Source organism: Grammomys surdaster, unplaced genomic scaffold (genome assembly GCF_004785775.1).
Source record: "Grammomys surdaster isolate TR1022 unplaced genomic scaffold, NIH_TR_1.0 233, whole genome shotgun sequence".
Classification (NCBI taxonomy): domain Eukaryota; kingdom Metazoa; phylum Chordata; class Mammalia; order Rodentia; family Muridae; genus Grammomys; species Grammomys surdaster.
In genome coordinates, this window is record NW_021604678.1 from 4137123 (window position 1) to 4158121 (window position 20999).

Consider the following 20999-nt stretch of genomic DNA (forward strand, 5'->3'; position numbering starts at 1 on the left):
GTCTATTGTTCAACTGCAAACACACAAACAGTAAGGTTAGTTAGTTGAGATCTTGCCCTGAGGTCACCATTCCTTTAATTCTGTTTATTATGCTTGAATACAGGATTTAGCTCCATTGCACTTTCCTTGAACCATACATTTTGTATTTTTCCATTCTCAGCTTGCTATGCTTGATCAAAATGTTCCTCATAAGAATGAACCTCAGGTCAGAGTCTAAACTTGGTTGATTTGAGACTTCTTTTGTCAGTGTAATTAATCTGAATCTCTATACCTTAGCTTCAGGCAGACTCTTCAGACAAGGCAAAAAGCAGTTACGTTCTTTTCCAAAATATCACAAGAACAGTCTTTGGGCCGCATATGCTGAAACATTTCTCCTCTGAAACCTTTAGAGCCATTCATGTCACCCTCAGCCATGAAGTCTTCTATATTCCTACTAGGATGGCCCAGTAAGCCCCACTTAAAGCATTCCACTGCTTTCCAAGGACTTGGAATCCACATTCCTCCAAACAAAAGAATGGTCAGACCTATTATAGCTATCCCCCAGTCCTGGTACCATCTTCTGTCTTGGTTAGGGTTTTCCTGCTGTGAAGAGACACCATGACCAAGGCAAGTCTTAGAAAGGACAACATTTACTTGGGGCTGGGTCACAGGGTCAGAGGTTCAGTCCTTATCGTCAGTGGGAAACATGGCAGTACGTGGGCACACTTGTGCTGGATGACCCAAGAGTTCTACATCTTGATGCAAAGGCAACCAGGAGGAGGCTCTCTTCTGCCCTGGGCAGAGCTTAAGCATAGGACCTCAAAGCCCACTCTCACAGTGATGCATTTCCTCCAACAAGGCCACACCGCTTCCTACAAGGCCAGTGAGATGCTTTTTGGGACAAAACAAACAAAACAAGAATGTATACTGTTCTTCCAAAGGACTCAGGTTTTGTTCCCAGCACTCCTGACAGGCAGCTTGTAATAACTCCCTGTAAGTCTAGCTCTAGGGATCTGACTCCTGGCTTCCTCCACACTCCTCGCATGCACAAAGAGAGACACAACACACTTAATGAGAAGAACAGTACTGAAAAAACCAAAAACTTCCACTAGTCATATGTCCCTTCTCTGAGAGGTCAGGGTTTTCTCTCTTCATCATTAGGTACTTCAGAAGTAGTCTTTTGGGAATCTAAGACTGTAGCTCAGTCCCCTAACACTATGGGGTACATATCTGTAATCCTGATAGTTAGGTAGAGGCAGGTGGATCTGGAGTTCAAAGTCGTCTTGTGTTGTGTAATGAGGTCAAGACCAGCCTGAGATAGATGATGCTCTATCAACCCCCCCCCCCCCAAATCAAACAGATATAACAAGAAAAACACCTAAAAGAAGAGCCAGGTGTGGCAGTGGAAACTTGTAATCAGTTTGTAGTCAGCACTCAGGAGACTGAGGCAAGAGGATCACTGTGAGTTTAAGGCTAGCTTTGAATACCTACTGATGTCTTGTCTTAACAAAAAAAGAGGGAGCTGGGTGGTCATGGTAGCACATACTTCTAATCACAGCAGTCAAGCTAACCTGGTCTAATACTGAGTTCTAGGCCAGCCATGGGTACATAGATAGACCCTATCTCAAAAACATAAAGAAGGGGAAGGCAGATGTGGTCTTTAATCCCAGCAGTTGGAAAGTAGTGACAGGTGACTTTCTAGAAATTCAACACCAGCCTGCTTTACATAACTTCCAGGCCAGCTAGAGGTACATGGTGAGACCTGTGTTCAAAAACCAAACAAAAGAACAAAGGCCAAAATCAGAAAAAGAATTTACAGATAGGCTGGAGAGATGGCTCAGCAGTTGAGCACTTACTGTTCTTAGAGAACTTTGAATTTGGTTCTTAGTACCCACATAATCACTTTATAATTATATGTAACTCCAGTTCTAGGGAATCTAGTGCCCCTATGGCCTCTTCAGACATTAGGCACACACATGATGAAAGAAAGATGTAGCAGAATCAGCTGGGTGCAGTGGCCATGTCTGCCATTCCAGCATTCAAGAGAATGACTAAGGAGGATCTTTGACTTGCTAGATTCTATAGAAAGGACAGAGTTTTATTTATTTAACTAGGCATGGATTTATTGAAGAAAATGCAGCTCAAAAGGAATATTCAAATTGTCCAAGAGTTAAGTAGTGTAAAAACAGTGTGTTTTGCCTTTTATGCCCTTTCCATCACTCTGAAGCCCAGCCATGGTAGTGCAAGCCTTAATCCCAGCACCCAGGAAGCAGAGCCCAGTAAATCTTTGAGTTCAAGAATAGCTTGGTAGCCGGGCGGTGGTGGCGCACACCTTTAGTCCCAGCATTTGGGAGGCAGAGGCAAGCGGATTTCTGAGTTTGAGGCCAGCCTGGTCTACAGAGTGAGTTCCAGGACAGCCAGAACTACACAGAGAAATCCTGTCTCGAAAAACCAAAAAAAAAAAAAAAAAGAATAGCCTGGTTTACATAATGAGTTCCAGGACAGCCACAGCTATAGAGAGAGCTCTGTATAATCTCAAAAACAACCAAAAATTTGTTTTGGAAAACAGTAAAAGAGTTACAGTGCCCTCTTTCTGTTGGTGGGAATCTAGGGAAGCCTTAGGGTGCACTTTGTTACTGAGGTAGAGGTGTTAGGCTGGAAAGCAACCTAGCCATGCCACTTAAAATATGCTTTGACCAATGAATTCTTTAAAAAAAAAAAAATCTAGTTCAGAGAAATAGAAGCTGTATTTAGACATTTCTCCTTACAGAAAACATGATGAGTTGCTCTTGTTTCCCAAGAACTGTAAACAAAATGCACACCCATTTTTAGGTAAATGAATGAGCCAAAACTGTGACCCCCTGAAGCCAGGGATCCCAGTTTGCTGGCCAGCTGAGAAGCTTTGGTGAGTTGTGAAGTGTGAGGTGAGGGACACACTGAAGCAGGAGGGCGGTTTTGTAAGATAAGCTAAAAAGGAGAGTTCTGTATTCGCTACTTTCTGTGTGTACCTGAAGTCTGGGTTTTCAGTGTTATTTTTTAAATTTTGTATGTGTGTATTATTTCGTGGCAGGGTCTCAAGTAGCCTAGGCTGGCCTTGTGTTCACTATATAGCTCAGGTTGGTCTTGGACTAGTGATCCTCCTGCTTCCATTGTCAGGTGCTAGGATTATAGATGTGGACCATCAGCCCTAGCTTCAGTCTGTGTTCTCATGTAGGTGTGCTTTCTATTGTTACATAGGACAGCACACTGGTTCATGGGTATGAGCTACTGAAGGGCTTGGGAAACTCATTCAGTGAAGGAGAACAGAAGAGTGCTTGAGATAAGTAAGGTCTCACCCTTGGAGCCTAGGCTGGCCTCAAATTAATGACAGTCTTTCTGCCTTGTCTGAGCCAAGCCCAGATATGAAAACCTTTAAACGTGCAATTGTGAGTTTGTATAAGCGTGAGGTTACTGGTGTGTTAGTGGTGATTTCATTGAGTGGATTCTTAGTGACTTTTAAAAAATATTTTTATGTCTTCCTTATATTCATTGAGAAGAAAAATGTTAGTCCTATATGGGTGAGAATCTGTCATCAGTGGGAAAGAGTGGGAAGGCCTGAGGAGAGGCACTGTTCTCAGTTTAACCCTTGATGTACCCACAGGCATAGCCATTGTTAGCAGAAACTACTTGAGCTAAGATATCTGTTGACAAGATAATGTTATTCTTTTCCTGTAGAGGAATCTACCACTTACAGTGATATTTTCTGCTTTTGATTTAGAAACTTCTCTTTTGTAAATCTTTCAGGCAAAAATAATGTGCTCCTCCATATGCAAATGCATTGGCTGTAAGAATTTTGAAGAAAGCCCAGAACGGAAGACATTGATGCACTTAGCAGATGCGGCTGAAGTAAGGGTCCAGCAGCAGACAGCAGCGAAGACTAAGCTCTCCTCTCAAATCTCAGACCTGCTTACAAGGCCAACCCCAGCTCTGAACAGCGGAGGAGGAAAGTAAGTCAGAACCTTTTTTTTTTTTTTTTTTTTTTTTCGAGACAGGGTTTCTCTGTATAGCCCTGGCTGTCCTGGAACTCACTCGGTAGACCAGGCTGGCCTTGAACTCAGAAATCCGTTGGCCTCTGCCTCCCAAGTGCTGGGACTAAAGGCGTGTGCCACCACTGCCCGGCAAGTCAGCACCTCTTAACAACCTCTTTTTATCTGATGTTTAGATGTTCTTTTTTAGTAAGGTTTCTTTTTAAGGAGACAAAGTTAATTTCGAACTCTAAACTGTTGCCAACTTGAGTTTTCCATTTTCCTTCCATCTTACTTACTTGACGAGCAATAGAAAAACCACTGTCAGATTTTGTGCTAGTCTGTATGCACAAAAAATGCTTTAGTTTGCTGTGGATGATTTAACTGGATTGCTCTCTCCTAATGTGTGGTGAGTGTGTAGATTGAGACACTCGAGTTTTGTACTTCCCTCAGTGTCTCTCATTTCCTTGATCTCTGGCCTGGTCTGTGTTCTCAGAATCCTCCTGCCCTGTCATTGGACACCATCCCACTCCACAGTGGGAGTCTCATAGTCTCATAGTCACCAGACTGTTGAGCTTTGGAGGAGAGGCTTGGCCTAAGTCAAGCAGCAATACAGTGGAGCTGCTTGCCATTAGCCACTCAGGAGCCGAAGCAGCATCATTTGGAGTCCAGGCAGCCTGAGCAATGGAGCAAGACTCCAACTCAAAACAAAACAAAAGAAAAAAGAAATAGCTGGGCTTGGTGGCTCAGACCTTTAATCCCAGCACTCAGGAGGGAGAGAGACTGGGTTCCTGAGTTGAGGACAGCCTGGTCTACAAAGCAGGTTCCAGGGCAGTTAGGGATATACAGAGAAATACTGTGTCAAAAAACCCAACAAATAAATTAATTTATTAATTATGACAAAATTAAGTAAATAAATAAAAATAAAGGTATTATGTATAAGGTATATAAACACATAATTAACTGAAAAGAATATATACCAAAATGTTTAAAATAAATGACAGGAAAAGGACAAAACTAGGCAGGCCTGTGGTTCCTGTCTGAGTTCCTTCTTAGTCTGCAGGAAAGCACTGTCTCTGAACTCAGCTCTCTGGTAGCTCAGAAATCCTTCAGGAAGCATTTCTGTTGCCAGTGTTTTTCAAGGACTGCTGTTACACAGTAATTTGGAATTAGATTCATATTAGGCAATGTATTACAGATTAATTTCAGAAGTTATTAAGAGAACAAACCTTGTAAATGATCTATTTATAGTGGTTCTCGCTCGACCTGGGGGTTGAGGCCCTGTGTGGGATCAAATGACTCTTTGGTAGGACTCACCTAAGAGCATCCTGCAGATCAGATATTTACATTATGATTCATAGCAGTACAAAAATTAAAGTTATGAAATAGCAACAAGAATAATTTTATGGCTGAGGTCACCACAACATGAGGAACTGTATTAAAGGGTCACAGCATTAGGAAGGTTGAGAACCGCTGATGTATTAAGTGCTTAAGTTGAAGAATGGTACAGTATTTGTAACAGTGAGATGCTGTTTTGGTACAAAATGCTTTGGTTATTAGGGTTTCTTTTTTTCCCCTTTTTATTGTTAGGGATAGGATCTTACTATGTGGCCTATTCTGGCTTTGGATTTGTAACTCTTTTACCTCAGCCCTAGAAACACACACACAATGTCCGTACACACTGTAATTAAAGCTATGCTTTTGAGAAATTGTATATGTCTGGGCAAGATGGCTCAGGAAAGATGGAGCTGATTGATCACCAGAACACACATTAGAAGGCTGGATGTCAGTGGTGATGCAGACAGTAATCCCTGCTCTGGGGAGCTTGAGACCAGAGAATCCCAGGACTCGGGGACTAACAAGTGTAACCTCCTAGGTGAATCTCAGGCCAGCTGAGCCCCCAAAGACAAGGTAGACTGTGCCCAAGGAGTAACTTCCAAAGTTGTCTCCTCTTACGTCCACTTGTACACACGCATGCACACACGCCCGCACGCATGCACGTGCTTACGTTCTCTGATACACACACACACACACACACACACACACACACACAACACACACACACACACACACACACACACACACACACACACACACACTAAGAGAAAGACAAAAACACTAAGGTGACATCAACATGCCCACTTAATTTTGTTGATGTCTTTTTTCCCTTTCCTTCCCATAGTTCCCAAACACTTTATAATATGAGCACTGCTGTCATTACTTTTTTACTGTTTTACTATTTACTATTATTATTGCTATTATTACTAATATTTTATTAGTATCACTAATAAGATAAATTATATAATATTCTCACAGTGAAACATTCCAGTCCTTCCCCTCAAACTTATAGTAATATTTTCTAACGTGCCTTTTTAAAAGTTAATTATTCCAGTACACTTGTGTGACAGTCTGAGGCTCAGTTACTCCTAGGACTTAATTTCTGACTTTATGGAGTTTCAGTGATCTGCTTGGGAGTGCTAACAGGGTGTTGTTAGTCCTTAGATTGTTAGTTACTTGAGTTAATCTCTCTCAGGCCTTGAAACTACTTGGTCACACTGTAGCAACTTCATAAATCAGCATCTGTTTTCCCCTTTGTTGTGTGTCTTGTGATAGAACAGTGCAGGGATTTGGTGTGCTTTTTTTGTTTTGTTTTGCTGTTTGAGGCAGGACCCTGTACATAGCCTTGGCTCTCCTGGAACTCACTTTGTAGACCAGGCTGGCCTCAAACTCACAGAGATCTTCCTGCCTCTGTATCTTGTGTGCCACCCACATTGCTTTTCTTTGTTCTTTTTACATCATTTGTAGTGTTTATTAGTGTTTATTAAAGTGCCTCTGTGACAGAAAAGAGACATCAAACCAGGACAGTGCTCATGGAACAGATGCACATTGGGGAGATTTAAGTGGCAGAAACACCCAGGACATATGGAATCACATCTTTTATTTAGCCAGATAACATTCTCTGGGAAGTCAATCATTTGTTTTATGTTAAATGTATTTCCTGGTAAATGTTTTTAGATTTGTTCCCTGAGACCAAACCCAAGTCTTAGGGCTATTGAAGATGTGCTCCTCTGTCAGAGCTGATTCCCCTAGGCTGGTGCAGCATGACAGGACCAGTAGAATTCCTAGGTCAACCCATGATCATCTGTGTTTCTCTCTCAAACATCATTTCAGATTGCCATTTACATTTGTAACTAAAGAAGTAGCTGAAGCCACGTGTAATTGCCTTCTTGCCCAGGCAGAGCAGGCAGACAAGAAGGGGAAGTCCAAGGCGGCAGCAGAGCGGATGATACTTGAGGAGTTTGGACGGTGTTTGATGAGCGTCATCAACTCTGCAGGAAAAGCAAAAAGTGACCCCTGTGCCATGCACTGCTAACTCTTGCACAAAAGACTGAATGGAACTGTACAGAAAATTTAAGGTGCCGGGACACTTGATTTTCTAGAAGATAGCTTAACAATTACTGTATTTTAATTCAGCCTTTGTTTTAAGAGATCTGAAATTATAATATTGAAAGAGAAGAAATTTTAAATGAAGAAATTAGTACATTTTAAATATTAGTTAATTCTGCCTATGCCCCTTCTAAATTTTCTTTAAAAAATTTTCTTTTGTTGTATTATATTTTTTAATTTGCTTGGGTTTCTTAAGAATTAGATGTTCTGTCCTGATTCTATTGACAAAGAACATTATAAATTATTGTAATATCATTTATAATGTATGGTGTTGTATGACTTTGTTCAGTAGAAAAGGCCAAAGTACCATGGGTATCACCCATTCTTTGGCTACAGATCCAGAGTATTCACAGGTAGAATGTCCACATAACTAGATTCTTAATGAAACATATTTAGAAGACATTTTGTTTAGAAAAACACCATCCTTAAAAAAAAAAAATCAGCTATTTAGGGTGGATTCTAGAATGCTGTCTGTTTATCTCTTTGGGAATATCAGAAGGGGAAACAATCCCCACCACACTTTTCAGATATAAACATATTTTCTTTAAAGAAAGCAAAATATTAAGGGACAGTAGTTTTCAGGGGACAGGCTGTCTCTTTGATGAGGAATGGCTGACATGGTTTGGGGCATCTTTATTTTCTCTGAAGGAAGTGGTATGTTTTACAATAATTGTCAAAGTGATTATGGCTAATTACTAAAATAAGAGACTGTATGAATTGAAGTAAACATTTTGTGTCATGATAATAGAACTCATAAGCACCAAGTATAAAGTGTGTCTTGTTGGAGCAGCGAGGACACAAAGCTGTGAGATTAGGATTCTTTATGCACACACCTCTCTGCAGACCGTTTGAATCAGTATGTGATGCTTACCCGCTTTACTGAAATGGGCCTCCTAACAGCTTCTAAAACTGTAATGAGCTTTTTATAAAGGAAGTTTAACACAGCATTGTTTTTAAACAGTGATTTGGTAAGCTGAAGTATGTGTGTTGTTGGAGTTGCAAAAATAACCTAATTATTCTTTAGTAATTAAAAACTGTATGAACTTGGGAGCCTGTTGTAATAGGACTCTTTGAGTTTATGACAAGCAGAAAAACATGTTGGAATTGAGGCATTTTGTAAGATACCTTAATCCTCGGTAATTATTAGCATATGATTATTACCCTTCCTACAAGGACTCTATAGTTGTATGTAGTGAGTATGTATATATGTTCATATGAACATGAAAGATATAGACAATAGAAATTAACCCAGAGGATTCCGTTATTCAGTTAAGTATCCTCTATTTAAAATGGTTTTATAAGATGACAGTGCAGTAACTTTAAATGTAGATAAGGCAGGCATCCTTAGCACCTCAGTCTAGAGTGTTTAAGTAAACTTTGTATAAATGTAAATTAGTCTAAGAGGACAAAGTAATATCTAATCAAGTTATTTTTCAAAAGACTGCAATAAGATTTTGGTCTAAACCTAAACTTTGTTCATTTTGTATATATTATGTGTGAATTCTAATTGCACCATTGTGATGTGTATTTATATACAGTGTGCACAAAATGTTTGTGAATTTTTATTATACTTGTAGATTATGTATGATGGCATTGCTTAAGATTGTTTTGCTTGTAAAGATTTGAAGGTGCAATCAAAGCTACTAGTTTTGATTTTTTAAGAAGCTTTTAAACGTATCAGTCCCTTTCTGTGTGGTTCTAACTAAACAACTTTTTGTATTAGGCATTTGCATCAAATTGCTGAACAAAGTTAATAGCCACATTAAATCACCAATTTCAAAAGATTATTTGGGGAGGGTTTGGTCTATAATTTTTAAGCCCTATTTACATCCCAAAGTAGAAAGATTATATTTACTAGAGCTATTCAAAAAATACACTTTTCTATATTGTAAAAACAGGGCAGAAGAATAAATCATACAGAAAATAAACATTTATACTATTCTGTAAAAAAAAAAGTTTTGCATTTTTTCTTTAGTTTAATAATACCAGTTTTAACCATTTGCCATGCAGGGAGCCTTTTAAGTCACCTGATTTTCAAGTTCATTTGACTTTACTTCTGAAGAAACTTTAAAGATAACATTGCCAGTTCCTTAGTGTACATTGCATTGGAAGAGACTGTGTCTGCGTTCCCACTGCTAAGGCAGACTCTGAGCTACGTGATGCGGTTTCGACTACCTTTAGTTCTTGTGACTCTGAAGAGGTAAAAGCAGCCTGTAGGTCTTATCTGTGAGAGGGAAGTGTGGCCTTGTAGGTACTCAGATGATCAGAGCACTGGGTGAGGAAGTGTCTTTTGATACTTCATAACCGAAACGTTGCAATCTTAAGTAAAGTGTGAATAAAAATAGCTTCAGAAAGTTTTCCATTTTTGCTCTGTAACACTGACTAGAAAGGAGTTCACATTGCGTCACTAAAGCTTTCCTGGGACCTTCAGCCCTACCTCAGGGCACATGGATCCCTTAAATGTTCTGATCTGTTTTGTGTTGTGGAGATGAACTCTGGACCGTGGGTAGCCCAGCAAGCACTCTCTCCCTGCACTGCGTCCACAGCCCTGCTGTAAACACCTTGCAGTGTTTCTGGACCATCCACGTAAAGCCCCAGAACCAAGCAACTAGACTTTTCTATTGAAGTGTTTCCTCCTCTTCCTCTTCCCCTCTCCCCCCTTCTTCTTCTTCCTTTTCCTCTTAATTATTTTCTTCTGTCAGGGATTGAACCTAGGACCTCATGAATGCCTGCCAAGTGTTGTGCTGCTGTGCTTACGTATCTCCCAGTAGTAAAGCTAATTCCTGGTATATAAAATATCGAAGCTCACCTCCCAGTTCTTGTTACAGTTTCTTTAAAACTTAATCTATAGATCAGATTATAGATCAGGTTTTTATTTGTTTATTTGGGTTTTCTTTCTTTTCTTTTTCTGGACAGTGTCTTCCTAGGCTGGCCTCAACTTCATGATAGTCCTCCTGTGCCTCAGTTTTCCAGGTGCTAGGAGGAATTACAGATGTGTGTCACTCACCTGCTGTTTGGGTTGGTTTGCTACTTTTGAGGCATTGTCTCATGTAGCTCAGGCTGCTAGTAAGAAGGATTGACTTGAACCCCAGCTTCCTCTCTTCCACCTCCCATTCCATGACTCGGGTGCCACCATACTCAGTGTCTTGTGTGGGTTGTAGTTTTGGGTTTTTTGGTTTTGTTTGTTTGTTTTTAGAGATTTATTTTTATGTGGCTGGAGGATATGGGGAGAAATATGTGAATGAATGTGAACGTCACCTCCCCTCAAACTCGAGTTTCAGGGTCCCCTGCAGCTGGGGTTACAGGTGGTTGTGAACTGCCCTGACTCAGGTGCTGGGACCAGAGCTGAGCCATCTGTCTGCTGTCAGCTATGTGTGGTTCTGTCTTTCTGTCTGTCTGTCTTTAAGATTTACTTATGTATTTTATGTATACAAGGGTTCCATCTGCATGTATACCTGCACACTAGAAGAGGACATCAGATCCCATTGTAGATGGTTGTGAGATGCCACATGGGTGTTGGGAATTGAACTCAAGACCTCTGAAAGAAGTCAGTGCTCTAAACCTATGACCCATCTCTTCAGCTTCTTGTTTTGTTTTTTTAAGTGGCTTTTAGATCCCTGATTGAATTCAGCACATGCTACGAAGGCACTTTACCCTCCAAGGTAGGCTTCAAGATCCAACTGTGTGAGGTTTTTGGTTTGGTTTTGTTTAAGACAGGGTCCTCACTATGTAGACCTTGTTCATTTGCAGGCAGCTCAGCTATGTAGACCAGGCTGGCCTCGAACTCACAACACTCTGTGTGCCTCTGTCTCTGCAATTTCTGGGATTAAAGATACACAGCACCACGCTGGCCAAGCCTTTTAAAAACAGATTATATATTTCTTAAATGATAAAAGTTTTTGTGGCGCCGGGCGGTGGTGGCGCACGCCTTTAATCCCAGCACTTGGGAGGCAGAGGCAGGCGGATTTCTGAGTTTGAGGCTAGCCTGGTCTACAGAGTGAGTTCCAGGACAGCCAGGGCTACACAGAGAAACCCTGTCTTGAAAAATCAAAACAAACAAAAAAAATTTTTTGTGGCACTGTTTAAGACATTCCTAATTTCTGCTAAATATTAAATATATTCAAGGTATCAGGATCACCGGGACTTTTGTAGCTCTTTAATAAGCAAAGAAAAATGATAGTATATAAAAAGAATACATCATACCAGGAATAAAAAGATGCGCTAGTATTTTTTTCTTTTTTCTTTTCAAGTTTATTTATTTATTATATGTAAGTATGTCTTCACACACCCCATAAGAGGGCATCAGATTTCATCACAGATGGTTGTGAGCCACCATGTGGTTGCTGGGATTTGAACTCAGGACCTCTGGAAGAGCAGTTGGTGCTCTTAACTGTTGAGCCATCTCACTAGCCCCCAATGAGCCAGTATTTTAATGAGTGAAATTCACTGGATGGATACAAATGACCATCACATCTTAAACATTGCAGGAAGTGTTGGTGACTATAGAAGAATTTGAATTGTCATACTTTTTTGAAAAATGAGCATTATGGAATGTGAATTATATTTCAAAAATTTTTTATAATAAAAAATAACTTTTTAGCAAACTAAGACTAACCAGATAAAGAGCGTTTACAAAATGCCACAGTGAGGCATACTCATATTTTCTCTGTGAGACTGAGAACAAGCCATTCCTAGTCATTGTTTTTGTAGAGGTTCTTTATTTCCTAAGGCCAGGTGAGAGACAGGCCCACAGACTGGAAACGAGGGAGAAGCCTATGCTTAGATGATGAGATTTCCTGTACAGAAAAACCAAAGAATTGAATGAAAGCGGTCACCTAACTTAGCAAGTAAGCAAGAGTCAGTTGTATTTTTATGCACGAGCAATAAACATTTAGCAATGGAAGTTTAAAAATGATCATTTATAATAACATCAAAAATATGAAATATGTGTCTCAAATTAAAAACATAGATTTAGAAAAGGAAAAATATGCCATGCCTCATAAAATTCAGTGTGATGCCATTTTTTCTCAACTTCATTTATAGGTAGCGTGGACTCCCTGCAGGAATTAATGTGGATATTACCAAGTAGGTGTGGAAGGCAATCTGAGACAAATGGAGCTGGGATATCTATACTTTACATGTGTGTCAGTCCATTCTTGTCACCTAAGTTAACCAAAGGTGAATTGTAACTTTGTGAGCTTGCTTTCCATCACTGCTGTAAAACATTAACCAACAGCAACTTGAGGAAGAAACGGTTTATTTCAGCTTCCGTTTCCAGGTACCAACAGTCTATCACTGAGCAAGAACTGACACAGGCCCTGAGGAGAAGCTGGCTTGCTCCCCACACTCATGGATCAGATGTCTTTTCTTATACTTCCCACCCAGAGTGGGCTGGGCCTTCCAGATCAAGCAGCAATCAAGAAAATGCCCCAGATACCAGCCTGTATCTGATGGATATGTTTTCTCGTTGAGCTTCCCTCTTCCCTGGTGATTCCAGCTGTGTCAAACTGACAAAAGCAAAACACAGTAACTTAAATGGAAAACCTAAACTACTAAATAATAAGGGAAAAAAAAAAACGAAAAATCTCTAAGATCATGACTGAGGAAAGAGTTTTTTTTTTTTTTTTTTTTTTTTGGTTTTTCGAGACAGGGTTTCTCTGTGTAGCCTGGGCTGTCCTGGAACTCACTCTGTAGACCAGGCTGGCCTCGAACTCAGAAATCCTCCTGCCTCTGCCTCCCAAGTGCTGCGATTAAAGGCGTGCGCCACCACCGCCCGGCGAGAAAGGATTTCTTAATTTGAGAATATTAGCCGGGCGGTGGTGGCGCACACCTTTAATCCCAGCACTTGGGAGGCAGAGGCAGGCGGATTTCTGAGTTCGAGGCCAGCTTGGTCTACAGAGTGAGTTTCAGGACAGCCAGGGCTACACAGAGAAACCCTGTCTCGAAAAAACAAAAACAAACAAAAAAACCAAACATGTTTTTCAAATGACCTTGACATGAAAACAGAAAGCCTAATCTTGAAATTGTATGTATATCCAGAATATATAATGTACAACAAGAAAACAGCCTTTTAAAATGTGTCTAAAAGCTTGAGCAGACATTGAACCTAAAGAGACATTCCAGACATGCAGATGAGAGCCTGCCAGCATTAGGCATTGAGAAAACAAAAGGCACAAGAACATGTTGTAGAGCACAGCCTGTAATCCCCACACTTGTGAGGTGAGAGACACGATGCTGGCCATGAGCTCCAGGTCACCTCATTTACAGAGATATCTCTGGGCTGGCCAGGCTGCATACCAAGACCATGCCTTAAAAGAGGGTGTGGGGGAAGCCAGTTTGAAACCTATAATCTCAGAATTTGAGATGGAGTCGGGAAGAGCAGGAGTTCAAGGTCAGCCTAGACCTCATATGTCCCCATTTCAAAATAAGACGAAAAGTGAAAAACAAAAAACGGAGCGAGCCGTTTGTAGCTGCCCGTGCCTCTAATCCCAGCACCTTTCCAGGCAGATGCTGGTGTGTTGCTGAGAGTTCGAGGACAGCTAGAGAGAGCACCATGGAGAGACCCTGTCTCAAAACAGACATCCGGCTATGGTGATGAATTATGAGCTTTATCTTGGGTAGCATTTTCTTTTTTCCTTTTTTAAACTATAAAATTCTAAATCTTGTTGAGGTAATCACTGTGGAATTTTGTTAGGTTACACGCCAAGCCAGTATGATGCCTATCTCCATGGTCACTACACATCCAGTATAATGAAGACTTGAGCCAGAATAAAGTCTAACCATCCTAGGGGAGTGGGGCTCCGCACATCTCGGATTCAGATGCAGACTAAGTATGGCCACTTGAGAAACACGTTGACAGTAAAATGACATTCTGACTCCTCCCCACGACACAGCACATTTTCCTGCTCACTCATCCTTTCATTCGTTTTCTTTTCCTAGAGTCTGGTTGATAATAACTCTTGTTGATTTTTGCTTTTAAGATAAGGCTTCTCTTCTGTATAGCCCAGGCTATCCCAGAATTCTCTATGTAGCCCAGGCTGGCTTCAGACTTCAAGAGATTCTCCTGCCTCTGCCTCTGAGTGCTATGATTAAAGGTGTGGCACCATCACACTTGCCTGATAACTTTAAAATTCCTATCGTGTATTGAGTGTCTTGCTGTGAATCATGTGCATGCAGTGCCTGAGGAGGCCAGAAGAGGGCATCAGATCCCCTGGGACTGGAGGGAAAGGTGGTTGTGAACCACGTGTGGGTGCTGTTAACTGAACCAGTTCCTTTGCCAGAGCTGCAAGTGTTTTTGTTTTTTAATGAAGTTTAGGAATAAATGTTTTGTGTGGACATGTTTTCCAACTGTATGCCCAGGAAAATGGCCAGGTGGGAAGTGACCATTTAAACCTTAGGAGGAAGTGTGTCGTCTGGATCATCTTCCATTGTGAACATGGAAGGCGGAGGGTGTCATGTTCACATAGGATTTACGTGTGTGGACATATGTAGTGCATGTGGAGGCCTGAGGTTCATGTTGGTGTCTTCCTTTATCACTCTCGATCCCCCATTGGCTATGCAGCAGCTGCAGGGATGTTCTCCTGTCTGCTTCCCTGGGGTTGGCATTGGAAGCCTGCACAGCTATGTCTGGCCTACAGTTATGGATGCGTTTTAAAGGGGAATGGCTGAGGGCTGGAAAGGTGAGAAAGGACTCATGTTTGGATCCTCAGAACCCACAAAAGCTGAGTGCAGTATACACATCTGTAACTCCCAGCTGGAGGGGCTCAGACAGGCAGACCCTTGGAATCAGTCATTGGCTGGCTATATTGTAGGCTAGTGAGAGGTCCCACAAGAAATAAGATTGAGAATAGTATAGCTTCAGAGACACCTGACACTGGCCCCTGGCCTGCACACGCACATGTGTCTTCACTGGCATGTAGCTATGTGTGCACACCCACATGAACATGTAAGTACACACGCACACGCACAACCCATGTTTATTATAAGATGGAAAGGAGAGATTGTATATACTTCCTGTGAATCATACCTAGTGAATACAATACAGCTCTGAAGGAAGAACAGTTAACTGGACTAAAAGCAACGATGGAAATACTCTCATCTTCAGCCTTTTTCTACCCAGCTTATTCAGCATTTAAAGGAATAATGCAAAACACTTTTTTCAAATACAGAATATGTAAGTACACAGTTATATGTGACAAAGTAATAAACATAGATGTCAGCCTGGCTTTAAAGATAATGTACAAAACTTAGATTTATATAGGCAATAAATTAAAGGTGGTGATTCAGAAATTCAGTAAACCTACAACTTTGAACTTCAGCAGCTTGTCACATATAAAGTGGAACATGGCACTGATTTAATCTTTCCAAACATCTCTTGTTGGGGTGAAATAAATACATATAAAATATGTTTTAAGGGGGATTTCAATTAAAAGACTCAACTTTTACGGAATTCTTTTTGCACTTTTAAGTTTTCATATGGGGATCTACTATATTGTGCTACTATCTGCTGACAGTAGTCTTTTATATGAGATACTACTGTATTATATGTTTCTTCTCTGTCCCTTAGTACTTTTCTGTCTCTCCCTTCAAATGAGTGAGTGGAGACTGTCCACCTTCAAATTTATACCTCCAAATTTCTGGAGGGGTGAGGGAACACTGAGAGTTTTCTAATCCTTTCTTTCTTTCTTTCTTTCTTTCTTTCTTTCTTTCTTTCTTTCTTTTTTTTTTTTTTTGGTTTTTTGAGACAGGGTTTCTCTGTGTAGCCCTGGCTGTCCTGGAACTCACTCTGTAGACCGGGCTGGCTTCGAACTCAGAAATCTGCCTGCCTCTGCCTCCCGAGTGCTAGGATTAAAGGTGTGCGCCACCACTGCCCAGCCTCTAATCCATTCTTAATTGTCTGTCCTTTTTCAGTTTATTAAACACATGCTGGTATGGCTTTGTATGAATATAAATATGTAATATGTTCACTGAATACGATTCTCATTTTAACCTTAAAACCAAGCGGACTTCAGATGGAGCAGAAGTTAAAGGCTTCTGCCTGTTTTCTGCTGAGCAGGACTTTCCTAGGAGGTGTCAAGTAAGTATCCTCCTGATTCTGTTTCTCAGAAGCAGTGTTTGAAAGCCCAAGGCTGGACTGTGGAGCTCATAGAATTACCTGTGTTCGGCACTTCCTGGCTCCTCTGCAACACAGGGCGGGGTTCCTGGCATGTGGTTTGCCTTTGTCACTAGTTCTAGTTCAGGGAACCCCAGAACAAGAGGATTTTATGGTATTTGAATCTAATTTTCAGACCATAAAAGCTCAAGTTTTCACATTAAAGCAAAATTATACTCTAGGCTTTATAGGCATTTCACCAATGTGTGCATGTGTGTGTGATGTGTATGTATGATTATGATGTGTGTGAGACTGTGTATGATATCTGTGTGGCTTTATGTGTATGATGTATTTGTATATCTGTGTGATACATGAGATTATGTGTATGATGTGTCTGTGACTATATGTGTATGATGTGTCTGTATTGTGTGAGACTACTATGTGTCTCTCAAACACAATACTAATGTGATCACTCAAGCATAGTCCATAATACAGAACTAAAGGTTGTAGCAATGGGCCTACACTGAAGAGAATTAGATTTCATATTATTGAAAACACCACAAATAAGAACCCCTTAGGTATCTGTTCAGATCACCAGTACATTTTGGAATTCTCATAAATGCTTTTGCTATTTTGTCATAGACTTCATTCTAATGTGTAATTAATATTCTTAAGTACTTAAAAGGACAGTGAACTTTTAAAAGTTCAGTTGAGTGAACACTCACAAAAAATGTTAACATACTATGGTCTACTGTTAATACACGCATTGTCCTTTGGGAAGTCAGGTGGCATTACCAAACTTGAACTCCTGTACTCCAAGAAGGATAACTAGTGCTTTCTTGGCCAAAGTTTTTAATTCTTTCTGAATAATTTTTTTTTTCAGACACAGAGTTTCATGAAGTCCACACTGGTCTCAAACTTACTGTGCCTTTGAACTCCTGTCTCCACCTTCCGAGTGCTGGGCTTACAGTTGTGTGCTACTGTGCTCTTCTCTGAATGATGGTTTAAGGGATGGCAAACTAGTCTTAACTCTGACATGTAAGAAACTGGTATCTACATCCATTAGGGCTTGACAACGTGATTGATGGCTCACGTTTCATCATCACAAGATACGCATTTCAGTCTATATGAGGTAAATATGCCAAAGCTTCTGGAATAGTTTTTTAAAAATGACATCTATTTAGTATGCATGTGTGTGTTCTATGGTTCATGTGTGCTAAGTCAGAGGATAACATCCGAGAGGCAGTTTTTTCAAGTAAACTCAAGATTATCAGGAATGTGTACACGTGTGGTAAGCATGCATGTATGTCTATTTGTACATGTGTGGGTGAGGGCACATGCATGTGTGACTGTACATGTGTGGGTGAGGGCACATGCATGTGTGACTGTACATGTGTGGGTGAGGGCACATGCATGTGTAACTGTACACGTGTGGGTGAGGGCACATGCATGTGTGACTGTGTACATGTGTGGGTGAGGGCACATGCATGTGTGACTGTGCCTGTGTAGAGACCCCTTGACTGATCTATACTTTTTGCAGTCTCAGTGAACCCAGAGTTCACTAAGAGTTCATACAGAGTTAGCTCATCTGGTTAGCCAACTTGTCCTGGGCTCCCCTGTCCTCCTCCGTGCTGAGACTGAGGTGGGTGCTATCTACCCAGCTTTTTGGGTAAGTTCTGGGGATCTGAACTCCAGGCTTTCTCCTGTAGCTGAGCTGTTTCCCATGCTGATTCCTTATTTCCTTATGTGTCATTTGAGCTCTGTACCGTTTATATCTTCACTTATAAAAGATAAATACATGTTTGGTAGTTGGTCAAAATTCCTGAGAATGGACCCCTCCCTCCCAATTAGCAAAATGCAAAATCATGGCTTGAAATTGCAGGACTCTAATGAACAGTCAAAGGCATGGGATTTCTGTGGCCTTCATGGAGAGGTAGTTCCAAACTGCTCAGACGGTCCTAAGACCTGTATCTACCGGAGGTTTTGTGGTAAAGAACACAGATAACCACTGTCCTGTCCTTTTAATTTTTTTTTTCTGAGACTGGTTGTGTTAGGGTTATCATTACTATGATGAAACACCATGGCCAAAAGCAAGTTGAGGAGGAAAGCATTTATTTGGATTATACATTCACATCAAAGTCTATCGCTGAGGGAAGTCAGGGCAGGAACTCAGCAGTTGCTGATGCAGAGGCCATGGAAGGATGCTGCTTACTGGCTTGGTCCCTATGGCTTGTTCAGACTGGTGTTTGTTTGTTTTACAGAACCAAGCACTACCAGCCCAAAGATATCCCCATCCACAATAGGCTGGACCTTCTCACGTCGTTCACTAATTAAGAAAATGCCTTACAGGCTTCCTACAGCCAGATCTTCTGGAGGCATTTTCTGAGTTGAGCCACCCTTTCTTATGATGGCTATCTTGTGTCAAGCTGACATAAAACTAGCCAGCACACAGGATCTATCTACACAGCCCTAGCTGTCCTGAAAGTGTGTAGATAGATCAGGCTGGCTTTGAACATAACAGACCTCCACCTGCCTTTGTCTCCTGAGTGCTGGGATTAAAGGTGTGCACAACTATGCCTGGTGTCATTACTCCCCACCAACCCCCTTCTCAAAGCTACTCCGAGTGGGCCTATCAATCACCTGAGAAGGACAAAAACAAAACAAAACAAAACATACACACACAAAACAACAAAACAAAACAAACAGTTTGTTCTAGAGACATTTGTGTTTTAAACTCTTCCTAAAAATGTAGGCTGGCACCATGAATCTCCTTGGCCTGTGTCTATTCTCACCCCTTGGGAGCAGGCTTTTATGCCAATAGTCTCTTTGGCCATTGTTTCTCTCTCCTTTGGGTGACTTCATTTTACAATACTGAAGCCCATTTATCTTCAACAGTGCACTCTTGTGTGCCTCATTTGAATTATTACATTGAGAGTCACAAGAAATGAAGAGCTCAGGTGAGGTCAGACGGAGAGCTAAGGGTCAAAAAGTTGGGTTGAGGATATAATAAAATAATTTATGTAACTCTCCTGGGTTAGTTTGGATCTTGATGAGTAGAAATTGGTGTTGATTTTTACACAAAAGCAAAGAAATAGACAGTTTGTCCCATATAAAGGAAATATATTCTGTTTGAAAAGAAATTCAGGGCAGTTAGAGTGGCACAGATCAGCTCGGTATAATAGTACAGGCTACAGTCCCAGCAGTCAGGAGGCCGAGGCATGTGGGCGGAGTTCTAGATTATCCTCAGCTACATTGGGCGTTTAAGGACATCTTGGGATGCGAGACCGTTTCTCAACAAAACAGCAACACACAAAAACAAAACAAAACAAAACTCAAGTGCCCAGGGGGAAAAAGGCTCACCTGTGTTAGAGATTCTGCAAGGCTGACTGAATTTCCAAGATTGGAGATGAAATGTTAGAGGTCTAGAGCCAGTTTATCTTGTGCTATCTTTAGGAAGAGCCAAGAACACTGCTCATCAAAAGCAGCACACAGATCTGGTCTAACACACATCTCCCGACCAGTATGGAAAGGCTTGAGATTTTCCTGGGGTGGGGTGGGGAATGAAAACTGATTGAAGGAAATGTTTGGGAAAAGCTAACGGTTAGCACTTAGGATGGTTGGTAGTGTAAGTTGGCAAATTCTAGAATCAAGTAGGAGATGGGCCTCTGAGTATGCCTGTGGGGGTTCATTCTAATTACAGTGACTGGAAAGGACCCACCTAATGTGGGGAGGGAATCCTGGACGGTTTAAGCTTGGAGACAATGCGCTGAGCACATTAAAAATTCAGCCATGGTGGTGTTTGTAATCCCAGTGTAGGGGAGGCAGAGAAAGCTGGAACTTGAGGGCTCTAAGGCTAGCCAGTTTAGCCTAATTGGCCAGTCCCAGATTAACCGTGAGAGACTGTCTCAAAAAAAAAAAAAGGTAGCTGGCTCTTGGAAAGTTACAGCTGAGGTTGACCTCTGGTGTCCACAGGGACCTGCCCTGTGCTCACACCTACACATAAATAGGCACACACACACACACACACACACACACACACGAAGGCTGACAAAAGCATCCGTTATGGCCAGTGACAAGCTACCAATTACCTAATTGCTAAACGACACCCAACGGAACTCGCATTGCATGTGAATTTACTGTTATTCAACAAATCCTGACACTGTAAGAAAATGCGACCACGTTTCACACATAGTGCAGGGCTGGGTCCGCGAAGGCTGATGTAGGAAGATCGCAAGTTTGAGGCCAGCTTGGGCTACATGTGTATTGTCAGGTCGGGCTGACATAAATAGGAAGACAGCATCCCACAAACAAACCAAAAAGATTCTCCTTGGAAGCTAGTGTTAGTAGGGATTTATTTTGCCTACGTTGTTCCTCATTATGCCTTCAACATGGTATGACTAACTTTCACAAACGGGTGGCAAGGTCACCAACTCTGGAATTTCTTACCACACCTCTGAAAGGCTGAGATTACTGGCGTT

General features: G+C 41.3%; 1 protein-coding gene across 3 annotated transcripts in view; it reads left to right on the forward strand.

Annotated features, from left to right (window-relative positions):
• Positions 1 to 9385, forward strand: part of Lin54 (lin-54 DREAM MuvB core complex component) — a 41674-nt gene extending 32289 nt beyond the window's left edge. The window contains exons 11-12 of one of the 3 annotated variants that reach the window (XM_028773663.1): positions 3763 to 3965; positions 7155 to 7576. In XM_028773663.1, the coding sequence (XP_028629496.1) occupies positions 3763 to 3965; positions 7155 to 7356 (405 nt within the window). In that variant the 3' untranslated portion in view covers positions 7357 to 7576. Of the gene's footprint in view, positions 1 to 3762; positions 3966 to 7154 lie in introns of all 3 variants that reach the window. The other 2 variants (XM_028773661.1, XM_028773662.1) reach the window with 2 other exon arrangements.
• The last annotated feature ends 11614 nt before the right edge of the window (positions 9386 to 20999 follow it).